This window comes from Microtus pennsylvanicus, chromosome 7 (genome assembly GCF_037038515.1).
Source record: "Microtus pennsylvanicus isolate mMicPen1 chromosome 7, mMicPen1.hap1, whole genome shotgun sequence".
Classification (NCBI taxonomy): domain Eukaryota; kingdom Metazoa; phylum Chordata; class Mammalia; order Rodentia; family Cricetidae; genus Microtus; species Microtus pennsylvanicus.
In genome coordinates, this window is record NC_134585.1 from 23,831,929 (window position 1) to 23,849,864 (window position 17,936).

The 17,936-nt window shown below is 50.1% G+C and overlaps 1 protein-coding gene and 1 long non-coding RNA gene across 2 annotated transcripts; one reads left to right on the forward strand and one right to left on the reverse strand.

The window, feature by feature from the left end:
- The first annotated feature begins 362 nt into the window (after positions 1–362).
- Ddit4 (DNA damage inducible transcript 4) lies at positions 363–2,513 on the forward strand. The gene is made up of 3 exons (XM_075980189.1): positions 363–519; positions 644–900; positions 1,159–2,513. Exons 2-3 carry the CDS (start codon positions 705–707, stop codon positions 1,650–1,652), a joined length of 690 nt encoding a protein of 229 aa, XP_075836304.1. The 5' UTR covers positions 363–519; positions 644–704; the 3' UTR covers positions 1,653–2,513.
- Positions 2,514–6,007: 3,494 nt separating this feature from the next.
- Positions 6,008–17,607, reverse strand: LOC142853677 (uncharacterized). The gene is made up of 5 exons (XR_012911236.1): positions 17,526–17,607; positions 17,198–17,351; positions 13,496–13,639; positions 12,403–12,556; positions 6,008–6,118 (listed from the first exon to the last, which is right to left on the reverse strand). It is a non-coding gene; the product is annotated as an uncharacterized LOC142853677 (long non-coding RNA).
- Positions 17,608–17,936: the final 329 nt, after the last annotated feature.

Below are 17,936 nucleotides of genomic sequence, written 5' to 3' on the forward strand. Positions count from 1 at the left end.
ACTCTTCATCCCAGGGCAGCCATGGGCTGTCCCCTCCCCCAGCAACGCGACCCTATAATAAACAAGTCTTTCCTTGATCCTCCCCTGCCGCGAGCGCCCTCAGGGACCTTGGCAGCTGCTGAAAGCCGCCTCCATTCCCTTCCAGAAAGGGGGTGTGGCCGCGGCTAAGGGGAGGGCGGAGAGGTTCGGCCAGCTGCGTTCTGGGGCTCCGTGGGGGCGGGGCCAGGCCGCTGTCACCAGGCAGGAGAGAACGTTGCGAACGTGCTCCCGGAGCCCATTGGCTGAGGTGGGCCACACTCCCGGATCCCCATTGGGTTTCGACTTGAAGGAGGCGCGGCCTCTCCGCGAGAGGCCTTATAGGCTGCTGCTCGCTGGTGCTAGGGATCGCAGCGGGCAGGGGGAGGTGCGGGAGGTTTCGAAGGGACAGGCCCGGGCAGTGATCGGGGGTTGGCATCAGTTCACTCACCCTTCGAGAGACAGGGCTCGCTTGTCCACAGTCCTCGCTGACCGCGCTAGCAGGTGAGTGTCCCTCCCGGGTGTGCACATCTCGTCGGGGAGCGACCTCGGCTGTTGGGGCCCCAGCGCCCTCAATCCTGTGCAGCGCCGACACTGACGCGAGATCCTTGTCCCTCTTGTCTTTCAGCGTCTTCTGCGCTCCCTTACCCAAAGCTCCGCAGCCATCCGTCCTGGCGTCTGACCTCACCATGCCTAGCCTTTGGGATCGTTTCTCGTCGTCCTCCTCCTCTTCGTCTTCGTCCGGAACTCCAGCCACTGACCGGCCACCTCGTTCCGCCTGGGGGTCTGCGGCCCGAGAAGAGGGCCTTGACCGCTGCGCGAGCCTGGAGAGCTCGGACTGTGAGTCCCTGGACAGCAGCAACAGTGGCTTCGGGCCGGAGGAAGGTGAGCAGTGAGCGGGTGCGGTACATCACTCGTGGGTGCCCGGGAGGTGGGAACCGAGCTGTACCAGATCAAAGCCTGTCACCTTGGCTTTCCATCCCACCACGCGAACTCCGGGGTTAGAAGGCACGAATGTGGGGCGGAGAAACTGAGGCACGGAGTGGGAAGGAACGCTGTTTTATTAGCAAAATTGCACCTCCCCCGCCGCTACAGTTCCTGTGGAAGCCGCTCTAATATCGTTCCCTGTGTCCTCTCTTTCAGATTCCTCATACCTGGACGGGGTGTCCCTGCCCGACTTTGAGCTGCTCAGCGACCCCGAGGATGAGCATCTGTGTGCCAACCTGATGCAGCTGCTGCAGGAGAGCCTGTCCCAGGCGCGATTGGGCTCGCGGCGCCCTGCGCGCCTGCTGATGCCAAGCCAGCTGGTGAGCCAGGTGGGCAAGGAACTCCTGCGCCTGGCTTACAGCGAGCCGTGCGGCCTGCGGGGGGCACTGCTGGACGTCTGTGTGGAACAAGGCAAGAGCTGCCACAGTGTGGCTCAGCTGGCCCTCGACCCCAGCCTGGTGCCTACCTTTCAGTTGACCCTGGTGCTGCGCCTTGACTCTCGCCTCTGGCCCAAGATCCAGGGCCTGTTGAGTTCCGCCAACTCTTCCTTGGTCCCTGGCTACAGCCAGTCCCTGACGCTGAGCACCGGCTTCAGAGTCATCAAGAAGAAACTCTACAGCTCCGAACAGCTGCTCATCGAAGAGTGTTGAACTCCGCCCTGGGGGTGGGGGTGAGGGGCACACTGCCCCTCCCCCCCGTGCGGAGACAGAAAACTTTCCTGATGGAGACCAGCAGGCAAGGACTGAAGGACTATAACGCCTGTGTTAGAAAACTGACCATAGCCACGTGAGGGGCGCAGGGCCAGGTGGGAGAAGGAAGTGTCAAGGAAGGTCTCTAGGTAGTGTGCAGGTGGCTCCCTGTTGGGGCGCATGCCCCTTAGTACTGTAGCATGGAAACAAAGGCTTAGGGGCCACACAGGCTTCCGGCTGGATGTGTATGTAGCATGTACCTTTTTTTTTAATTATTATTATTACTGACAGTTACAACAGCGGTAGTGTGACAGAGCCAGGAGGGCAGCCGGTCTGCACTGGCCTCTGCCCGGGTGTGTGCTGAGGGAGGGGGGGAGGTCTCGGAGATAGTCTGTGTATCGCGTGGTCTGAAAGGACCAAGAGTGTTTGTCGTTTGTTTCTCGTAGCTTTTGTTTTGGGGGGACGGGAGCTTCACTACTGACCTGTTTGAGGCAGCTATCTTACAGACGCATGAATGTAAGAGTACGAAGGGTGGGTGTGAGGATCGGTTGGGATCTTTGACACTTGAAAAAAAAAATTAAAACACCTGGGAGCTTCTGTCCAGCTTATCCCCTGCCGTGGACTGGAGGATTGAACTGTGAGGGGGATGGAGCTGAGGGGGGTGGGGGGGCTGGAACCCCCTCCCCCAGAGGAGTGCCTCCTGGGTCTTCCATCTAGAACTGTTTACATGAAGATACTCACAGTTCTTGAATACACTTGATGTTCAAGTATTAAGACCTATGCAATATTTTTACTTTTCTAATAAACATGTTTGTTAAAACACTTGAGTCTCATCAGTACCTTGAATGAACTAGGAAAGGGGTGGGTGGCGCTGGTGAAGACAAGTTTCTTCAGATTCTAGGGGCCACTGTGAGTGCCTGACCCCTTCCTGGGCTACCTGCCAAAGCTGGTAACAGGTATGTGGACTGTGCCATCAGGGCCAAGAACCCAGGCTCCCTCCGCTGGCTGAGGCTAACTAGGGGAATGTGCTGGAAAGCACCCGAGAGTGAGGGATGAGTCAGACCTCCCTGGAAGGCAGAGTCTGCCTAAGGAGGGTTACCTGGCTCTCCAGATGAAGGTGGGGTCCCCAGCATCCTGAGCCTAGGGCCCTTAACTATGAGGAAAGTCTAGGTTGGCCTGGTGCACAGACAGGAGTATGACTACCTCTGGGAATAAAAAGGTTGAGAGAAGTTTCAAAAGGACAGTTCAGCTTAAAGTTCTCAGTAGACATGGGACCTAAGCTCAGGAGATGTGGCCGAGGCAGGAGCAGAATCTCCAACACACAATTGGCTGAGGATGACTAGGGTGACCCCTGATTTTCACGCCAGAGAAAGGGCCCAATCAGACAAAGGGCTGGATCTGAGTTCCTTATCAGAAATGTTGGCCTTGGGCCAAGAAAGCCAAGGCCTTTCTCACTTCTGGACTCCAGGGTCCACCCACACCAATTGGCTTTTGGAGCTTTATCACTTTCTTTGTTCCTCTTCCTGAAAGCAGACTGGCTAGGAAGGCCCAAGACTGGAAACCCATTCAGAGATCTAAGTTTAAATAGACCCCTCAGGCTGGCCGTGTAGCTCAGGGTGGAGAGCTTGCCCAGCTGTAAAAGGCCCTAGATTGGATCTCCAGCTCTCCCACAAACCACAAAGTAAAACCAGATCCCTCCAGCCAGTTGAAGGAACAGACTAAAATCTGTGTTTTCTTCAGGGATTCCATCCAGGACCTGACCTTTTGGGGTAGCCAAGGAGACCCCCATCTCTTTCATAGATCCTGCAGGGCTAATTCCTAGAAATGAATGAACCCGGGTTATAAGTGTACACCTGGAATCCCAGCACTTGGGAGGCAAAGGCAGGAGGATTGGCCATTCTGATCTACGTGTAGAGTTCTAGACTTGCCTGAACTACATAATGAGTTTGAGAGCAGCTTTAGCAATGTAGATTCTACTTCTCTAAAAATAAATAAATAAATAAATAAATAAATAAAGCAAGGGAGGGGGAGGGGGAGAGAGAGCCTTACCCATCTTAGTGTCTTTCTTGGTAGCTGCCCTGGGAGGGGTGGATGGGGGCAGGGGTGTTCTGGAATATCCTACACATGGAGAAAGGACAAAGGCTGACCCATGCTCAGCCTGAGGGTGCAGCCCAGCACCTCCTCTTAAACTGACAGGCACTGTTCGAGAAACTGAGACTGAGCCATAGCTCGCTCTTCTGTGTTCCTGGTCCCCAAGCAGGAGCAAGAAAAACTGTGGCCAGCCCTCCTCCCCTGCCTTGGGATCTCCAGGCCTGAGTGGGATGGTTCAGTAGGCCCATCTTCTCTGAAGCTGGTCAAATGGAGGGGGATGAAGAACTGGTTCCTTAATGCCAGTGTCACCAAGATGCCTTCTTCTAAAACCCCAGACTCTGATCTTTCTAGTGGCTTCTGCCAGGGATGTGGCCCCTCTGCTTTCCCTTTAAAACCCAGAGAAAACTACAGCCCTTCCCAGGCTCTCCTCTGCCTCCCCCACCCCCACCTCTCACAATGACCATGTAGAAATCTTGGCAGTCCTAGATGTCATTGTATCTGCTTGTTCTATGCCCCAGCCCTGTAGGGTGCTCTTAGGTTCCTCCGGTGTATAGTGTCAGAGTCTGCAGCCACCCGCTTCCCTAGGCTCAGGGGACACTAGATCCTCCCAGCCTCGGCCTTGTGAGGAGAAAGGGGAGAAGCACAAGTTGTTCACTATGCCTGCTAGCTAGTTTAGGGAAATAGTACAGACTCAAGTCTTTTGTGCTGGGGATTGAACCCAGGGCCTTACCCATGCTAGACAATCACCCTGCTAGCTGAGCCTAATTCCAGACCCTTAGAGGCTTGGGGTCTTGAAGGAGGTCTTGTCCTTTGTGACTAAGAATTGATGAGATCTGGGTTCGGACCCTGACTCAGACCTTTTGTAGCAGATAAACTAGAACAAAGCTCTTGATCATTGTGATCTGGGAAACGACACTATTGGGAAATGACTCTAAAGAGGACATCACTGGGGTCCACCACGGGCAGAGGAAAATCTGGTTCTGGGTTTGAGCAGTGCTGGGGCTGGCTGTGGAGCAAGTGTCCTTTCCCAAGGACCCCTTGTCTCTCTTCTCTGCTCTTGCTTTCCTCCGACATCTTTCCAAATGTCAGTATTTTCCAAACAGTCTTAAATAATACTGCATTTGAAGCTGAGTGGTGGTGGCCCATGCCTTTAATTCCAGCACTCGGAGACAGTGCTGAATTTAAGGCCAGCCTGGTCTACAGATTGAATCCCAGGACAGTCGGGCCTGCACAGCGAAATCCTGCCTTGAAAAACAAAAATATAATAATAATAATAAGAATAGTAATAGTGTGTTGGCTCTTGTGGTCTATTGGTGTTGGGTGTCTTATTTACTTGTTTATTGCTGTGATAAGACACCATGACCAAGGCAGCATTTAATTTGAGCCTCACAGCTGCAGTGGTTTAGTCCATGACCATCATAGCAGGGAATATGGCAGCTGGCAAACAGGCATGGCGTTGAAGCCAGTAACTGAGAGTTTATGTCCTGAGACACAAGCACAAAGCAGGGGGGGGGGGGATAACTGGGAATGGTGTTGACTTTTGAGACTTCAAAGCCCACTCCTAGTGACACACCTCCTCTATTAAGGCCACACCTCCTAATCCTTCCTAAACAGTTCTGCTAAAAGGGGAACCAAGTATTCAAACATATGAGCCTATGGAGGCCATTCTCACGCAAACTACCATACTGGGGATTGAACCCATGATCTCACACATGCTAAGCATATGCTTGATCATTGAGCTTTATTCCTCAGCCTAACCTTAAGAAGTTCTCATAGAAAACATCATTTTGGGGCACCTACTCAGACAGCCTTTGTCTTCTGAGTTAGGCCTGTAACTTTCATTTTACCTTGTGGTTCAGAAGGAAATGGTGAAGTCCAAAGTGGCTCAGGGAGCATATGTTTAGGGCTCTCCTAGGAAAAGTGGTCTCTGACATCCCAAGCTTTCCATTTACCCCACACTATCCAGGCCTTCCAGCTCAGGTGACCTTAGATAAGTTGCATCTGGTCTGCACCACTGGAGGTGGCCGGAACTGTGGAGGATCTGGGGAAAGACCAACGAAACAGTGGCATAGATATAAGAACAGCACAATAGGTTATTAGAGAACATATAATCATCCCCAAATGAGGGCTTTTTATGAAGGAGTCACGTATTAGACAGCAGGACGCTCAACCACTCTATGCTGGGGACCATGCCAGTCAGGGCAGCTCGTGAAGGCATCTGGGGCAGCCTGAGGCCACATGGCAGTGGCCGTGAAGATGGAGGTGGCTGGAAGGCTGTTTCATGACAGCGCTCACTTATTCAAGCTGTGAACAACTGAACGGATCTATGAAGAGCTCTATGAGGAAGACAGAGGGAGCAGGAACCTTTAAGAAGAGATGGTGTCATAGACTTCATCCCTGCTCCCCACACCATTTCTTACACACACACACACACACACACACACACACACACACACACTTACAAGCAAAATGACGGGTAGGGCACAAGAGGACAAAATGGTACCCACTGTCTCTCTGTGATGAAGTGCCTAAGAAAAAAGCATTCTGAAAGTGTTGAGTGATTAAAAGTCTTTAAACTAAGGCTGGAGAGAAGACTCGGAGGTTAGTAATATGTGCAGCTTTTGAGGAAGACCCAAGTTCAGTTCTCAGCACCCATACAGGGCAGCTCATAACTATAACTCATAGCTCATGACTGTATAGGACAGCAATAATTCCAACTACAGCAGCTACAGGGTGATCCTGAGACTTTGACTTCCTCAGGCACCCACACTTTCTGCACATGTCCACACTGAGGCACACACATTTGATATTAAAAATAATAAAATTAGACCTTTTTTTTTGAAGTATATTAACTTAATCTCAGCACTCAGGACAGAGTGGTAGAACCAGAATTTCAAGGAAGCCATCCTGGGCTCCAAAGCCTAGGATGTTGTAAAAGACCTTGCCTCAGACAAAACAAACACCTACAAACAAACAAATAAAAGGCCCAGCAAGGCCTCGTGGTTATGCCTACAATCCTATTACTTGGCAGGCAGGGACAGAGTTCAAGACTGCCCTAGACTATATATATATATACTCCTGGTACCCTGTGAGTACCAGGCCAGTGCTATACAGTGAGATTCTGTTTGCCAAAACACTTATCATTTGGAATAAAGGTTCAGTAGTTAAGAGCACTTACTGAGCCAGGCGGTGGTGGCGCACACCTTTAATTTCAGCATATGAGAGGCAGAGGCAGGAGGATCTGTGTGAGTTCGAGGCCAGCCTGGTCTACAGAGCAAGTTCCAGGACAGCCAGGACTATACAGAGAGAAACCCAGTCTCAAGAAAAATTGAAAAGAAAGCCTATTGTTCTTGCAGAGGAGCCAAGTTTGGTCCCTAACCCCTACTTCAGTCAATTTATGACTGCCCCTGTAACTCCAGTTCCAAAGGGTTTGAGATTTTCTTCTCCCCTCCAAGGGCATTTGCACATACGAGCTACACATTAGTTCACAGAGGCACACACATATACACATAAATAAAAATAATAAATCTTTTAAAACTTTAATTCAGCCGTGGGGCATTGTACACACACCTCTCATCAGCACTGGGGAGGCAGACGCAGGCAGATCTCTGAGTTCAAGAGCAGCCTGGCCTACAGAGTAAGTTCTTGTCCTACCAGGGTTACACAGAGTAACTCTGTCTAAAACAACACTAACAGCAAAATGGCAGCTACTCTGAAGGTTGAGCAGCGGTTTGAGGTCAGCCTGGGCAGCACATGTTTCAAAACAATTACAATAAGAGGTGTGTTAGGGACACCGTCGACAGTGAGCTGGAGGACAGGCCCCATGGAGAACAGAGATTGGGAACTGGGCCTTCTGCCAGCCGTGGAGTGAGGAAGCAAGCTCAGGTTGCAGAGCCTAGATCACTCATTTTCACCAGCCACTTTAGAGTCCAATCAAATCATCAGCCCTCCACAGTTGCTATTGCAACTGTTATCTCCATCTTACAGGTGAGGAAACCCAAGAAACACGACCACAGGAGCCTGGACCCGCAGAGGAATGCCCTGCGGTTTGTCTGATTTCATCACTGCCCCTTGTTTCGTCACCTCGGATGGATGACATCTCAAAGTGACTCTGAGACAAGGTTGGACTGCTGGCTGCACTGGCCGTCCATCTGTCCTGTCACCCACACCCCCAGTCCCTTCTAGTCACCCTCCCTGGATCCCAGTCTGGGGTGGAGGTGGAGAGGAAGAGCCCTGGCCACCTTACAGGTCACTGGGCAAATGCTTAATTGGTTTTTGGGGGGAGTCCAAGTCGGAAAAGAGTTCCTGAAGAAGAAATTTCCACAGCCCTTCCCCCAAGGAGGGATTTTCCACTCTGCCTAGGCAGACATGCCTCTCAGAGTCCCCAGAGTCTCGCGGTGGAAGGCTTAGTACCCAGCACTGGCGCGGGTGGAGGAGAGGGGCGAGCTTGCTGAAGAGGCAGGACTGACCTAGAAAGAGGAAAAGGAATGGGGGAGGGGTGGTGCCTGGATGATTCTAGAGGAATCCCGGCTAGAGAGCAACAGGGAGAGCAAGCATCGGGGAAGCCTCCTAGAAGAGGGGCAGGAAGGGAAGGAGAGAAGAGGGGGGGGGCAGCTGGAAGTTCAGAATGGATAAGAGGGGGAACAGCAGGGAGCCGTTTGACGAGGTTTCCATGGTTTGCATGGCCAGTAGTACTGGACGGAAAAAGGATTACGATGAAGTGGATGGTGGGCTGTGGAGGACACGCAGCCGGTGCAGGGGCTGACTATGTAGCCTCTACACCTGCTGCCTGCACACTTCTTCCTCGGAGGGCACCTGGCTGACTCCTGAACCCTCAGGTGGAGCTCAACAGTCCTCTGTCCCCTGGAGAGCGCGTCCCCCCTCCCCCACACCCCGCTTCACCCCTGCCATCCCAGCTAAAGCCAGCATGTTTCTCTTTCTCTCCACCTGAATTAGCCTGTTTTTTTTTCTCTCCCTCTTTTTTTAGCAGTGGCTCTCCTTCCCACTGGAGAGTGGGAGTATCCTGAGAATGGAGACATTATTAAGGTTGTTCTCCACCAAACCCCCAGGGCGCCTTCACTGGGTAGGCTGGAGAGATGCTGCTGAGCTCCATCAAACTGCACGTTAGAGTGTCCTGGTACAGCAACAGCATTCTGTTTTGAGCTGTGACTGCAGGCCAGACACCACACTGGAAGCTTTAAAAACCTCTCACCTGTACCTCTGAGCAGCCCTGCCAGGGAGGAACCACCTGCCCTTTTCCTTCCCCAACAGGCTGGCTGCAGAACTAAAGGGCACACAGAGCCAGGATCCGAGCCTAAAGGATCCTTTGCCATCCCATCAAAATATAATGCAAGCCATATACACTGTTGAAATTTTTTTCCACATTAAAGTGTAGAATCAAGTGAAGTTAATTTGTTTGCTTGATATAGGGTCTCACTCTGTTGCCCAAATTTTTGTTGATTCTCCTTCCTCTCCCTCCAAGGTGCTGCAATTATAAGTAGGTATGGGCCACCATTCCTGCCTCGGATAAAATCAAGTTTAATTCTGTGGAATATTTGTTTAATTGTGCAAAGACGTGTTGTTCAACTATGTAAAGATGTGTTGCGCCGCCGGGCGGTGGTGGCACATGTCTTTAATCCCAGCACTCGGGAGGCAGAGGCAGGCGGATCTCTGTGAGTTCGAGACCAGCCTGGTCTACAGAACTAGTTCCAGAACAGGCTCCAAAGCCACAGAGAAACCCTGTCTCAAAAAACCAAAAAAAAAAAAAAAATGTGTTGCATTTGTTCAACTATGCAAAGATGTGTTGCTGTTTTACCTTGCCTGCCTAAGACACCTGATTTGGTCTAACAAAAACCTGAACAGCAATATCGAGGGAGGAGGTATAGGTGGAGCTTCTGGGCAGGGAGAATAAGTAGGAGGGGGAAATCTAGGCTCAGGGAGAAAGAAAAAAAGACTACAGAGAGACTTGGGGGAGAGGTAGAGGGCAGCCAGCCAGTCACAAACAGTAGGGCATAGAAAATGAAAAAAAAAAAAAGGTAAAAAGCCCCAAGGCAAAGCAAAGATGAATAAAAACAGGCTAAGTTAAAAGAGCTCGTGGGATAAACTAAGGCATGACATTCATAATTAATAGGAAGTCTCCATGTCTTTATTTGGGTGCTGGTTGGCAGCTCCTAAAAATGTCCAACTACACTTTAATAATATATTTTACTTAATCTGGCATATAAACTAGTATCATGTCACCATGGGTCAATAAAAAAGTTTAATAAATGAATAAATATGTTTAATAAAAGAGAGCTCGCTCGGTGGTGGTGGTGGTGCCTGTCTTTAATCCCAGCTTTTGAGAGGTAGAGGCAGTTGGATCTCTGTGAGTCAGGGATACACAAAGAAACCCTGTCTCAGAAAACCAAAACACCAAACCAAACAACAAGAAATAAACAGAAAAAAAAAACCCAACCCAGTTTTAAAAATAGATTCAAGAGCTGGGCTTGGTGACAGGTCCCTGTCATCCTAGCCCTCGGCAGGTAGAGACAAAAGGAACACGAATTTGAGGCCAGCCTGGGCTACATGAGACTTTGTCTCAAACAAAAACAGAAAAATGAGGGGGCTGGAGAGGTAGCTCAGTAGTTAAGAGCATTTGCTGCTTTTCCAGAGTTCAGTTCCCAAAACCCACGTTGGGGAGTTGGGGGTTTATAACCACAACCACTAGTAACTAGCCCTAACGGGATCCAATGCCCTCTTCTGGCCTCTGAGGGCACTGGACTCACAGGGCAGACACACCAACACACATGTACACATAAATAAAACTAAGTCAAAAAAACAGAAGGAAAGAGGGGGAAAAGTTCAGTATGCCCAAATAGGCCTAAATATAACAAAAGGTTCCTAACAGTCAAACTGTACATCACTTTTTGTTTGTCCAGTTCTTTGCGGAATCTCATGATGCAGCCCTGGCTGGCTTGGAATTCACTAGGCAGACCAAGAAATCACAGCAACCCTCCCACCCCAACCTCCTGAGTGAGTCCTGAGGCTGAAGCCAAAGGCATGTGCCACCACACCTGGCTGCATAGTATAACTTACATGTAAATTAAATTAAACTAGATTAAATGTAAAATTCAGAGTCTCGGCTGACTCTAGTATCAAGCGCTCCGTGACTGTCGGGGGATGGCTACCACAGGACTACAGTAGTCTTACCCAGAAAAAGGGCTGAGGAGTGGGAGATGGAGGCTGGCAGGAAGAGGGAGGGACCCCTGGTGTGGGTGTGTATGTGTGTATGGTGGGGGAACCTGACAGAGCAGGAACCAGTTGTGAAAGGGTCTTTGAAGAAACAAAATCCCACAATCCCATGGGGCAGCGCAGGTCAGGTCCTTATCCGGGGAAGCTTGCTGGGTTTCCCCACAACTTAAAGTTCCATCTACTAAGGAAATGACAACCCTGAGCCTCTTGTGTCGAACAAGGAGTGACTGCTCTGAACTGCCGGTCCCTTCCAGGGCCAGCACAAAGCAAAAGGGGGGGGGGGGAGCTGAACGGGGGTTTGGGCTCTGTGGGCAGGGAGTCCTCCCTCTCCACCTTCTGACTCAGGAGATTAGGTGTGCAGTACTCATTAAATAAGTTCAAAGTTAGGACCCCTCAGACTCCAGTCCCACCTTTGACAACATCTTGTCACGTGTCCTTGAAGAAGCCAAGTTGGAGTGGCGGGTGCAACTCAGTAGGGGGCTTGCTTTTCATACAGGAGATCTTAGGTTGGATTCTCAGCACTTAAAAAAAAAATCTTTTCTTTGGGCCTGGAGTGATGACTCAGTGGTTAAGAGTATTGATTACTCTACCAGAGGATCCAGGTTCAATTCCCACCACTCCCACGGCAGCTAACAAAGGTCTGTAACTCTAAGATCTCACGCAGACTTACGTGCAGCCAAATACCAATGCACATAAAATAAAGATAAGTAAATCATTTTTAAGCCGGGCGGTGGTGGCACGTACATTTAATCCCAACCTATGGGAGGCAGAGGCAGGTGGATCTCTGTGAGTTCGAGACCCAGCCTGGTCCACAGATCAAGTTCCAGAACAGACTCCAAAGCAAGGCAGAAAAACCCTGTCTCAAACAAACAAAAAAACAAAAAAACCAACAACAAGCAAACAAACAAAAGCAAAATCTTTTCTTTAAGGTCAGATTTCTTCTGTGGGAAGTGAAGAAAAAGAAGGGAGAATTGTGAAGTCTGTGGAACTATGGCTGAGGACCTGCTGTCTTTCCCAGGTCAGGCTCTTTTTCTACTAGAAATAGGGGGGTCAGGATCATTACTAAACGGTGAATTAATCTGAGTGACTAGAGGTCCCCTTCTAAGTCTCCACCATTTTCCCTGCATGACATAGAGCTTGTTCAACAGGGAGTCATGGTGGGGACCTGCCAGTCCCCCAGATGCCAGAGTAGGAAGTAAGGTGACTCAATCTGAATCAACAGCAGGTGAGGTCACCCTGGTCCCTGGGGTTACTCAGAGTGACATTAAGACACGCCCGGCAGGAGTAATGGGTGAGCTGGACTCTAGGAAAGTGGGTGGGGCTAAGACAAGGAAACTCCAAACAGGCCAGTATCCACAACTGAGAGCATCAGGCAGGATCTGAAAGTCACCTGGAGAGATGGAGCAGTTTGGAGAAACAGCAGCTCTGACTTCTCCTTTGAGTCAGCATCGCGCTGGAGCCAGGGACACTGAGTGAGGTCAGCGGCCCAGGCCTCCTCAATCCCTATTCAGTCCTTTGCCATATGGAATCCTCAGCATCCTGCCCTGCTGTTGGCTCTAAGTCATTTAGACCTTCTAAACCTTCCTCCCCGTGTGTCACCTCCTCCTTGATGGGACTGTGTTCCCAGACGTAAGACAGAACTCTCCTGCTCACTGCCCTATCCTAGGCTCAGCTTATAGTATACGTTGAGGGCTTCGTCCATGCTGTGTGGGGTGATGGACTTGCCAGGACCTGGATGAATCCCAGCTACTCCTTAGACTGAGTCCAGGGGCTTGAGAGTAGCAAGGACAGCATAGCAAGACTCAAAAATAAAATAAAGTAAGGTCAGGCATAGGGGTAGAAGGATCATGGGTTTGAGGTTAGCTTGGACGGCACAGACAGACCTGATCTCAAAAGAGGTGGAGAGTGGTTTGGTGTGCTGTCTCAGTGGTAATACCTGAGTTTGGTCTCCAGAACCCATGGTGGAAAGAGAGAACCAGCTTCCCAAAAGTTGTCCTCTGTCATAGTATGGCTGCGACATCCCCCACACTAATAGTTAATGTGATTTAATTAAAAAAATCGAAATTGGACTTGGTGGGTGTTGACTCATGCCTGTAAATATAACATCTGAGAGGTGAAAGTGGAAAGGTTAGGAGTTCAAGGTCATCCTCAGCTTCCTAGTGAGTTCCACACCAGCATGGGACACATGAGACCTTACATCAGAAAGAAGATAATAATAAAAATGCCTAGATGGGCACCCCTTCCTCATGTGTGTGTATGTGGTATGCATGTATGTATATGTGTGTGGGTGTACATGTGTGTGCTTGTGTGTGGAGGTCCAAAGTTGACGTCAGGTATCTTCACTGGTCACTTCCACTTGCTCTATAGAGACTGTCTGTCCACAAACCCAGGACTCACCAGTTCCAGCGAGCCTCATTGGCTGGCTTGCACAGGCTAGCTAGACCTCCTGGTTCTGCCTGCTGAGTGCTGGGGGGCCAGCGTACCTGCCCAGATTTTCAGTGGGTCCGGGGGATCTGAACTCTGAGGCTTTGTCATGGAGCCATCCCACCAGCTTCTGAGTGGGTCCTCATGCATTTCTAACACTTGGCTGCAGGCAAGCTCTTGAGCCTTGTTTCTGCCTCTGCAAACTGGGAAACACAATTGCAGTGAGGATCCAGGAAGAAGTCAGTGAGAAAGTGGGGAGGACAGGCATTAAACTGACCCTAGGGAGTTCCCCACAAATAAACTTCAGGTACAGCTTGGGGACAGGTCAACTCACAGAAGAGGAAACTGAGGGGCTGGAGAGGTGGCTCAGAGGTAAAGAACATTGCCTGCTCTTCCAAAGGTCCTGAGTTCAATTCCCAGCAACACACATAGTGGCTCACAACCATCTGTAATGAGGTCTGGTGCCCTCTTCTGGCCTGCAGGCATACACACAGACAGAATATTGTATACATAATTAATAAATATATTTTTTAAAAAAAGAAGAGGAAGCCGGGCGGTGGTGGCGCACGCCTTTAATCCCAGCACTCGGGAGGCAGAGGCAGGCGGATCTCTGTGAGTTCGAGACCAGCCTGGTCTACAGAGCTAGTTCCAGGACAGGCTCCAAAGCCACAGAGAAACCCTGTCTCGAAAAACCAAAAAAAAAAAAAACTAAAAAAAGAAGAGGAACCTGAGGCTCAAGAAGTCATTCTGAGATATCCTAGGAGACTTTCAAGCACTTAGTCGCCTTGTCATTCTGCATGGCTATCATTGCGTAAGGAGTTTCCATGCACAGGTCCTGAAGTTGGCTGACCTGTCCTTGTCCCTGCCCTAGGGGTGACCTTCCCTACTCTCTTTCCTGCTTGGTTCCTGGTGGCAGAAAACAGGTGAGGGACTGCAATCATGGCTGCCTCTTGTAACTAGGACTGGAGGCAAGGAACTAGAGGTAGTGTGTGTGTGTTTATGTGACCGGGTAGCTCTTGTGTCTCTGTGTGCACACACGTCAACCCAAAAGGACCTACTTGGCTCTCCCTGAATCTCCAGCGAGAGGTCACCCAGCTTGGTGATGAGAGATGAGAGGCAGGCGAATCTCTGTGAGTTCAAGGCCAGCCTGGTCTGCAAAGGAAGTTCCAAAACAGTCAGGGCTGTTATACAAAGAAACCCTGTCTCAAAAAAAAAAAAAAAATCAAACCAAACCAAACCAAAATAATAAATGGTGCTTGGGATAACAAAAGTTTGCTCTCAAGGATTCTGGAATGTGTTTGACACGAAAGTGCCAAAGAATAACATTCAGTGTTCTAGCTAGGCATGTAGGGACTAAGGCAGGGCTCACTTTAGGTTCAAGACCAGCCTTAATTACATCACATCTTGCCTTGCAATCCAGCCCCCTGAACTGTCTTAACTTCTCTGAACTGAAGCCTCCTAGGCTGCAAAATGGATGTGTCCATAGCTTATTTAGAGGCCAGCCTGGACTATATAGCAGGAATAGAACTGCTGTGTTATCTCAGAGACTGTTGAATCCTGTCAAATGACAGAATTTTCAGAATTACAGGCATACAAGGGTATATATAGGATTCGTAAGGGGCCTGGAAAATCCCAGTAGCTGGCTGCTGGAGAAATCCTGCTCGCTACAGACAAAGAAAAAAAGGAGAGCAGTTTGAGACACTGAATATTCACCCTTCTGCTTGGCAGCTAGGAAGCAGCTGGTTCCCAGGATAGCTCTAACTGCTAACCGTGGGAGGGTCTCCCCAGGCCTGTAGGCAATGGGCTACGCTCGATTCCTGAAGGCTTTGGTGCCCTCCAGGCAACAAGAGGAGCCTCCGCGGAGGTGGGAACTGTACGTAGTTAGGAAGGATGAGCTTTGCCTTCCGGCCCTTCGAGTCAGGCCGGCTCCCACTAATGTAAGGTGCTGGAGCTGGCCAGCCAGCACACCACCCGGGCTCTGCCTTGACAAATGAGTCTGTTTAGGAGTGAAGAGCAAGCCTCGCTGAATTTTTCTGTTTCTCCCAGCTGAGAAAGTTCCACTGTTTTCTTCTGTGCTGAGCCAATTGAGTCAGTCTTTTTGACATTTGCATTGCCTTGCAGTCCAGCCCCGCTGTGGACTGTCTTAACTTCTCTGAACAGCAGCCTCCTACTCTGCAAAATGGGTGTGTCCATGGGGCTTTTTTTTTTTGTCTTTCCTGGAGAAAGGAAGGGCTGTTCAGGACTGTCAAAAAGATCGACCAGTATCCAGCATTAAACCTTCCAGCATGACACATGCTGGGGCCTCCCTGTTTAGTTAGTAAGGAGAACTGGCCCCAGGAAGTGAGGCCCAAAGAAGCTTCTTGACTTTGGTGGGGTCCAGCTGAGCATCCTACTTGACCTTGAACGTTATAGGCCACACCAAGAAGACTGTGTGTAGTTCGGCAGCGCTGGCACACACCTTTAATCCCAATCCCAGCACTGCGGAGGCAGAGGCAGGTAGATCTCTGTGTGTTCAAAGCCAACCTGGTCTCCAAAGCAAGTTCCAGGACAGCCAAAATTACACAGAGAAATCCTGTCTTGAAAAACCAACTCCCCACACAAAGAGAGAGAGAGAAGCCTCTGTGTGTGTATGTGTGTGTGTGCGCGTGCGCACGTGCATGTTTTGTGATGATAGTAATGATGATGATAATGTGGATGATGGAGATGATTGAGACAGGATCTGTTGTTTGTTTTTGTTTTTTCAAGACAAGGTTTCTCTGTGTAGTCCTGGCTGTCCTGGAACTGGCTATGTACCCCAGGCTGGCCTCAAACTCAGAGATCCACTTGCCTCTGCATCCCCAGCCATGTCATTAAAGGTGCGCATCACCACCACCTGGCAAGAAGGTCTTATGTAGCCCTGACTGATGGCAAACTCTATGTAGCTGAGGATGTCCTTGAACTCTTATCTTGGGGTGACAGGCATGTATTATCACAACTGGTTTCATGTAGTGCTACAGTTTGAATCCGGGCATTGTATTCAAATTCATGAATGCTAGGCAAGCATAGTCTACTAACTGAACTAATTAAATCCCCAGATGATTTAATTAATCAACTTCTTTAATTACAGTGCTGAGGATGGGATCCAGGATCTTGAATGGGTTAGGTAAGTACTCCACCAACTAGCTATACCCCTGACTCTTAGGATTCATTTTTACAGTCCTCACCTTTTCCCCCTTTAAATTGTGACACATTTCTGTGTCCCTAACTGTCCTGGAACTTGCTATGTAGATCAGACTAGGTTTGAACTTGTGGCAATCCCCCTTCCTCTGCCTCCCAAATGCTGGGATTACAGACATAAACTACACATACCCCACAAACAATCAGACTCATTTTACAGCTAAGGAAAGTGGAGTCTTGTCCAATGTCAAGTCTAGGGCTCACCCCAAGCAGAGGTGTGTGGCTCAACCTTTTCCCGGAGCTCGCGTGTGAGCTCAAGGCCATAGGGAAGTAACACTCTGCCTTCTTTGCAAGGAGGACTTTTATCTTTTTCATCTGTCTGACAAAGGAACTTTGCCCAGAAGGCTGGCGTCCCCATTTTGATCTTTCACATAGCCAAGACTGGACCACTAGTTCCTGTCGGTTAACCCCCCAGAGAGAGTCTGACGCAGTTTGACTAAAGGAAACCACCAGCCTTGGCACGAACCATCCTTCCGGGCAGGCCGCCTGAGGTCAGGGTGGGGTAGGACTGGGAATGGCATTGCTTGCTTCTCTCAGATACCCACCAACTACGGCCTGGGCACAGGGCTCATCTTGAAACTCAGTGTCTTCTTGCATAGTGTGGGATGCATGTAGCTAGCGCCCCTCCACTACCGGGTCGTGTTGATGTTCATCGCAAGGATTAACACGAGGTAACAGGTGTTGACTCCTCCTTCGCCCCTGGGAGACACAGAAAAAATAAGGCCTTATAAAGTCACGCAGTGGCGAGGGTATAAGGCTAGTGAGACCCTCACCACCTTCCTTTACACTCGCCTAGCTCGCGGCTCCCCAACTTGGGAGCTACGCAGCCTCATTCATCCTTTTGAGTTGCTGGGAAGAAATCCAGATTCCTACCCACTCCCTGCACGCCGCTCAGCTTGGGGCTCGTCCTGCGAGTTGCCGCCCCCGAGCTTCAGGACCCCAGTGCGTTAGCTTGCCGGCTCAGACAAACACCCAGCTAAGGTCTCACGTAGTCTGTTTTTGATTGGTTCCTTCAGATGGCAGCGACAGGGGTGTCAACTTTAGTGACCAATGGAAAAGCTCTCAGGGAGATGTGGTTGCTACAGCAACAGAGAGCTGAATCTGGTTTCTCTCATTGGGCACAGATCCTGCTTGCTCTTCCCAGGACCCGCCACACAGTGGTCACATGCTCTACGGTAGGCTGGACTGGGAGACGGAAGTTGGGGGATTACTAAAACGCAAGCCTTTGAGAATTGCCAAACTGCGGATGAGCCTTCATGCCTAAGATTAACCAGAGCAGGCTGC

Bases quoted from the DNA above. Each gene is read 5' to 3' on its own strand.
- Ddit4 (XM_075980189.1), top strand. From the start codon at position 705: ATGCCTAGCCTTTGGGATCGTTTCTCGTCGTCCTCCTCCTCTTCGTCT. The intron at 901-1,158 runs GTGAGCAGTGAG...CCTCTCTTTCAG, and splicing joins TGGCTTCGGGCCGGAGGAAG to ATTCCTCATACCTGGACGGG.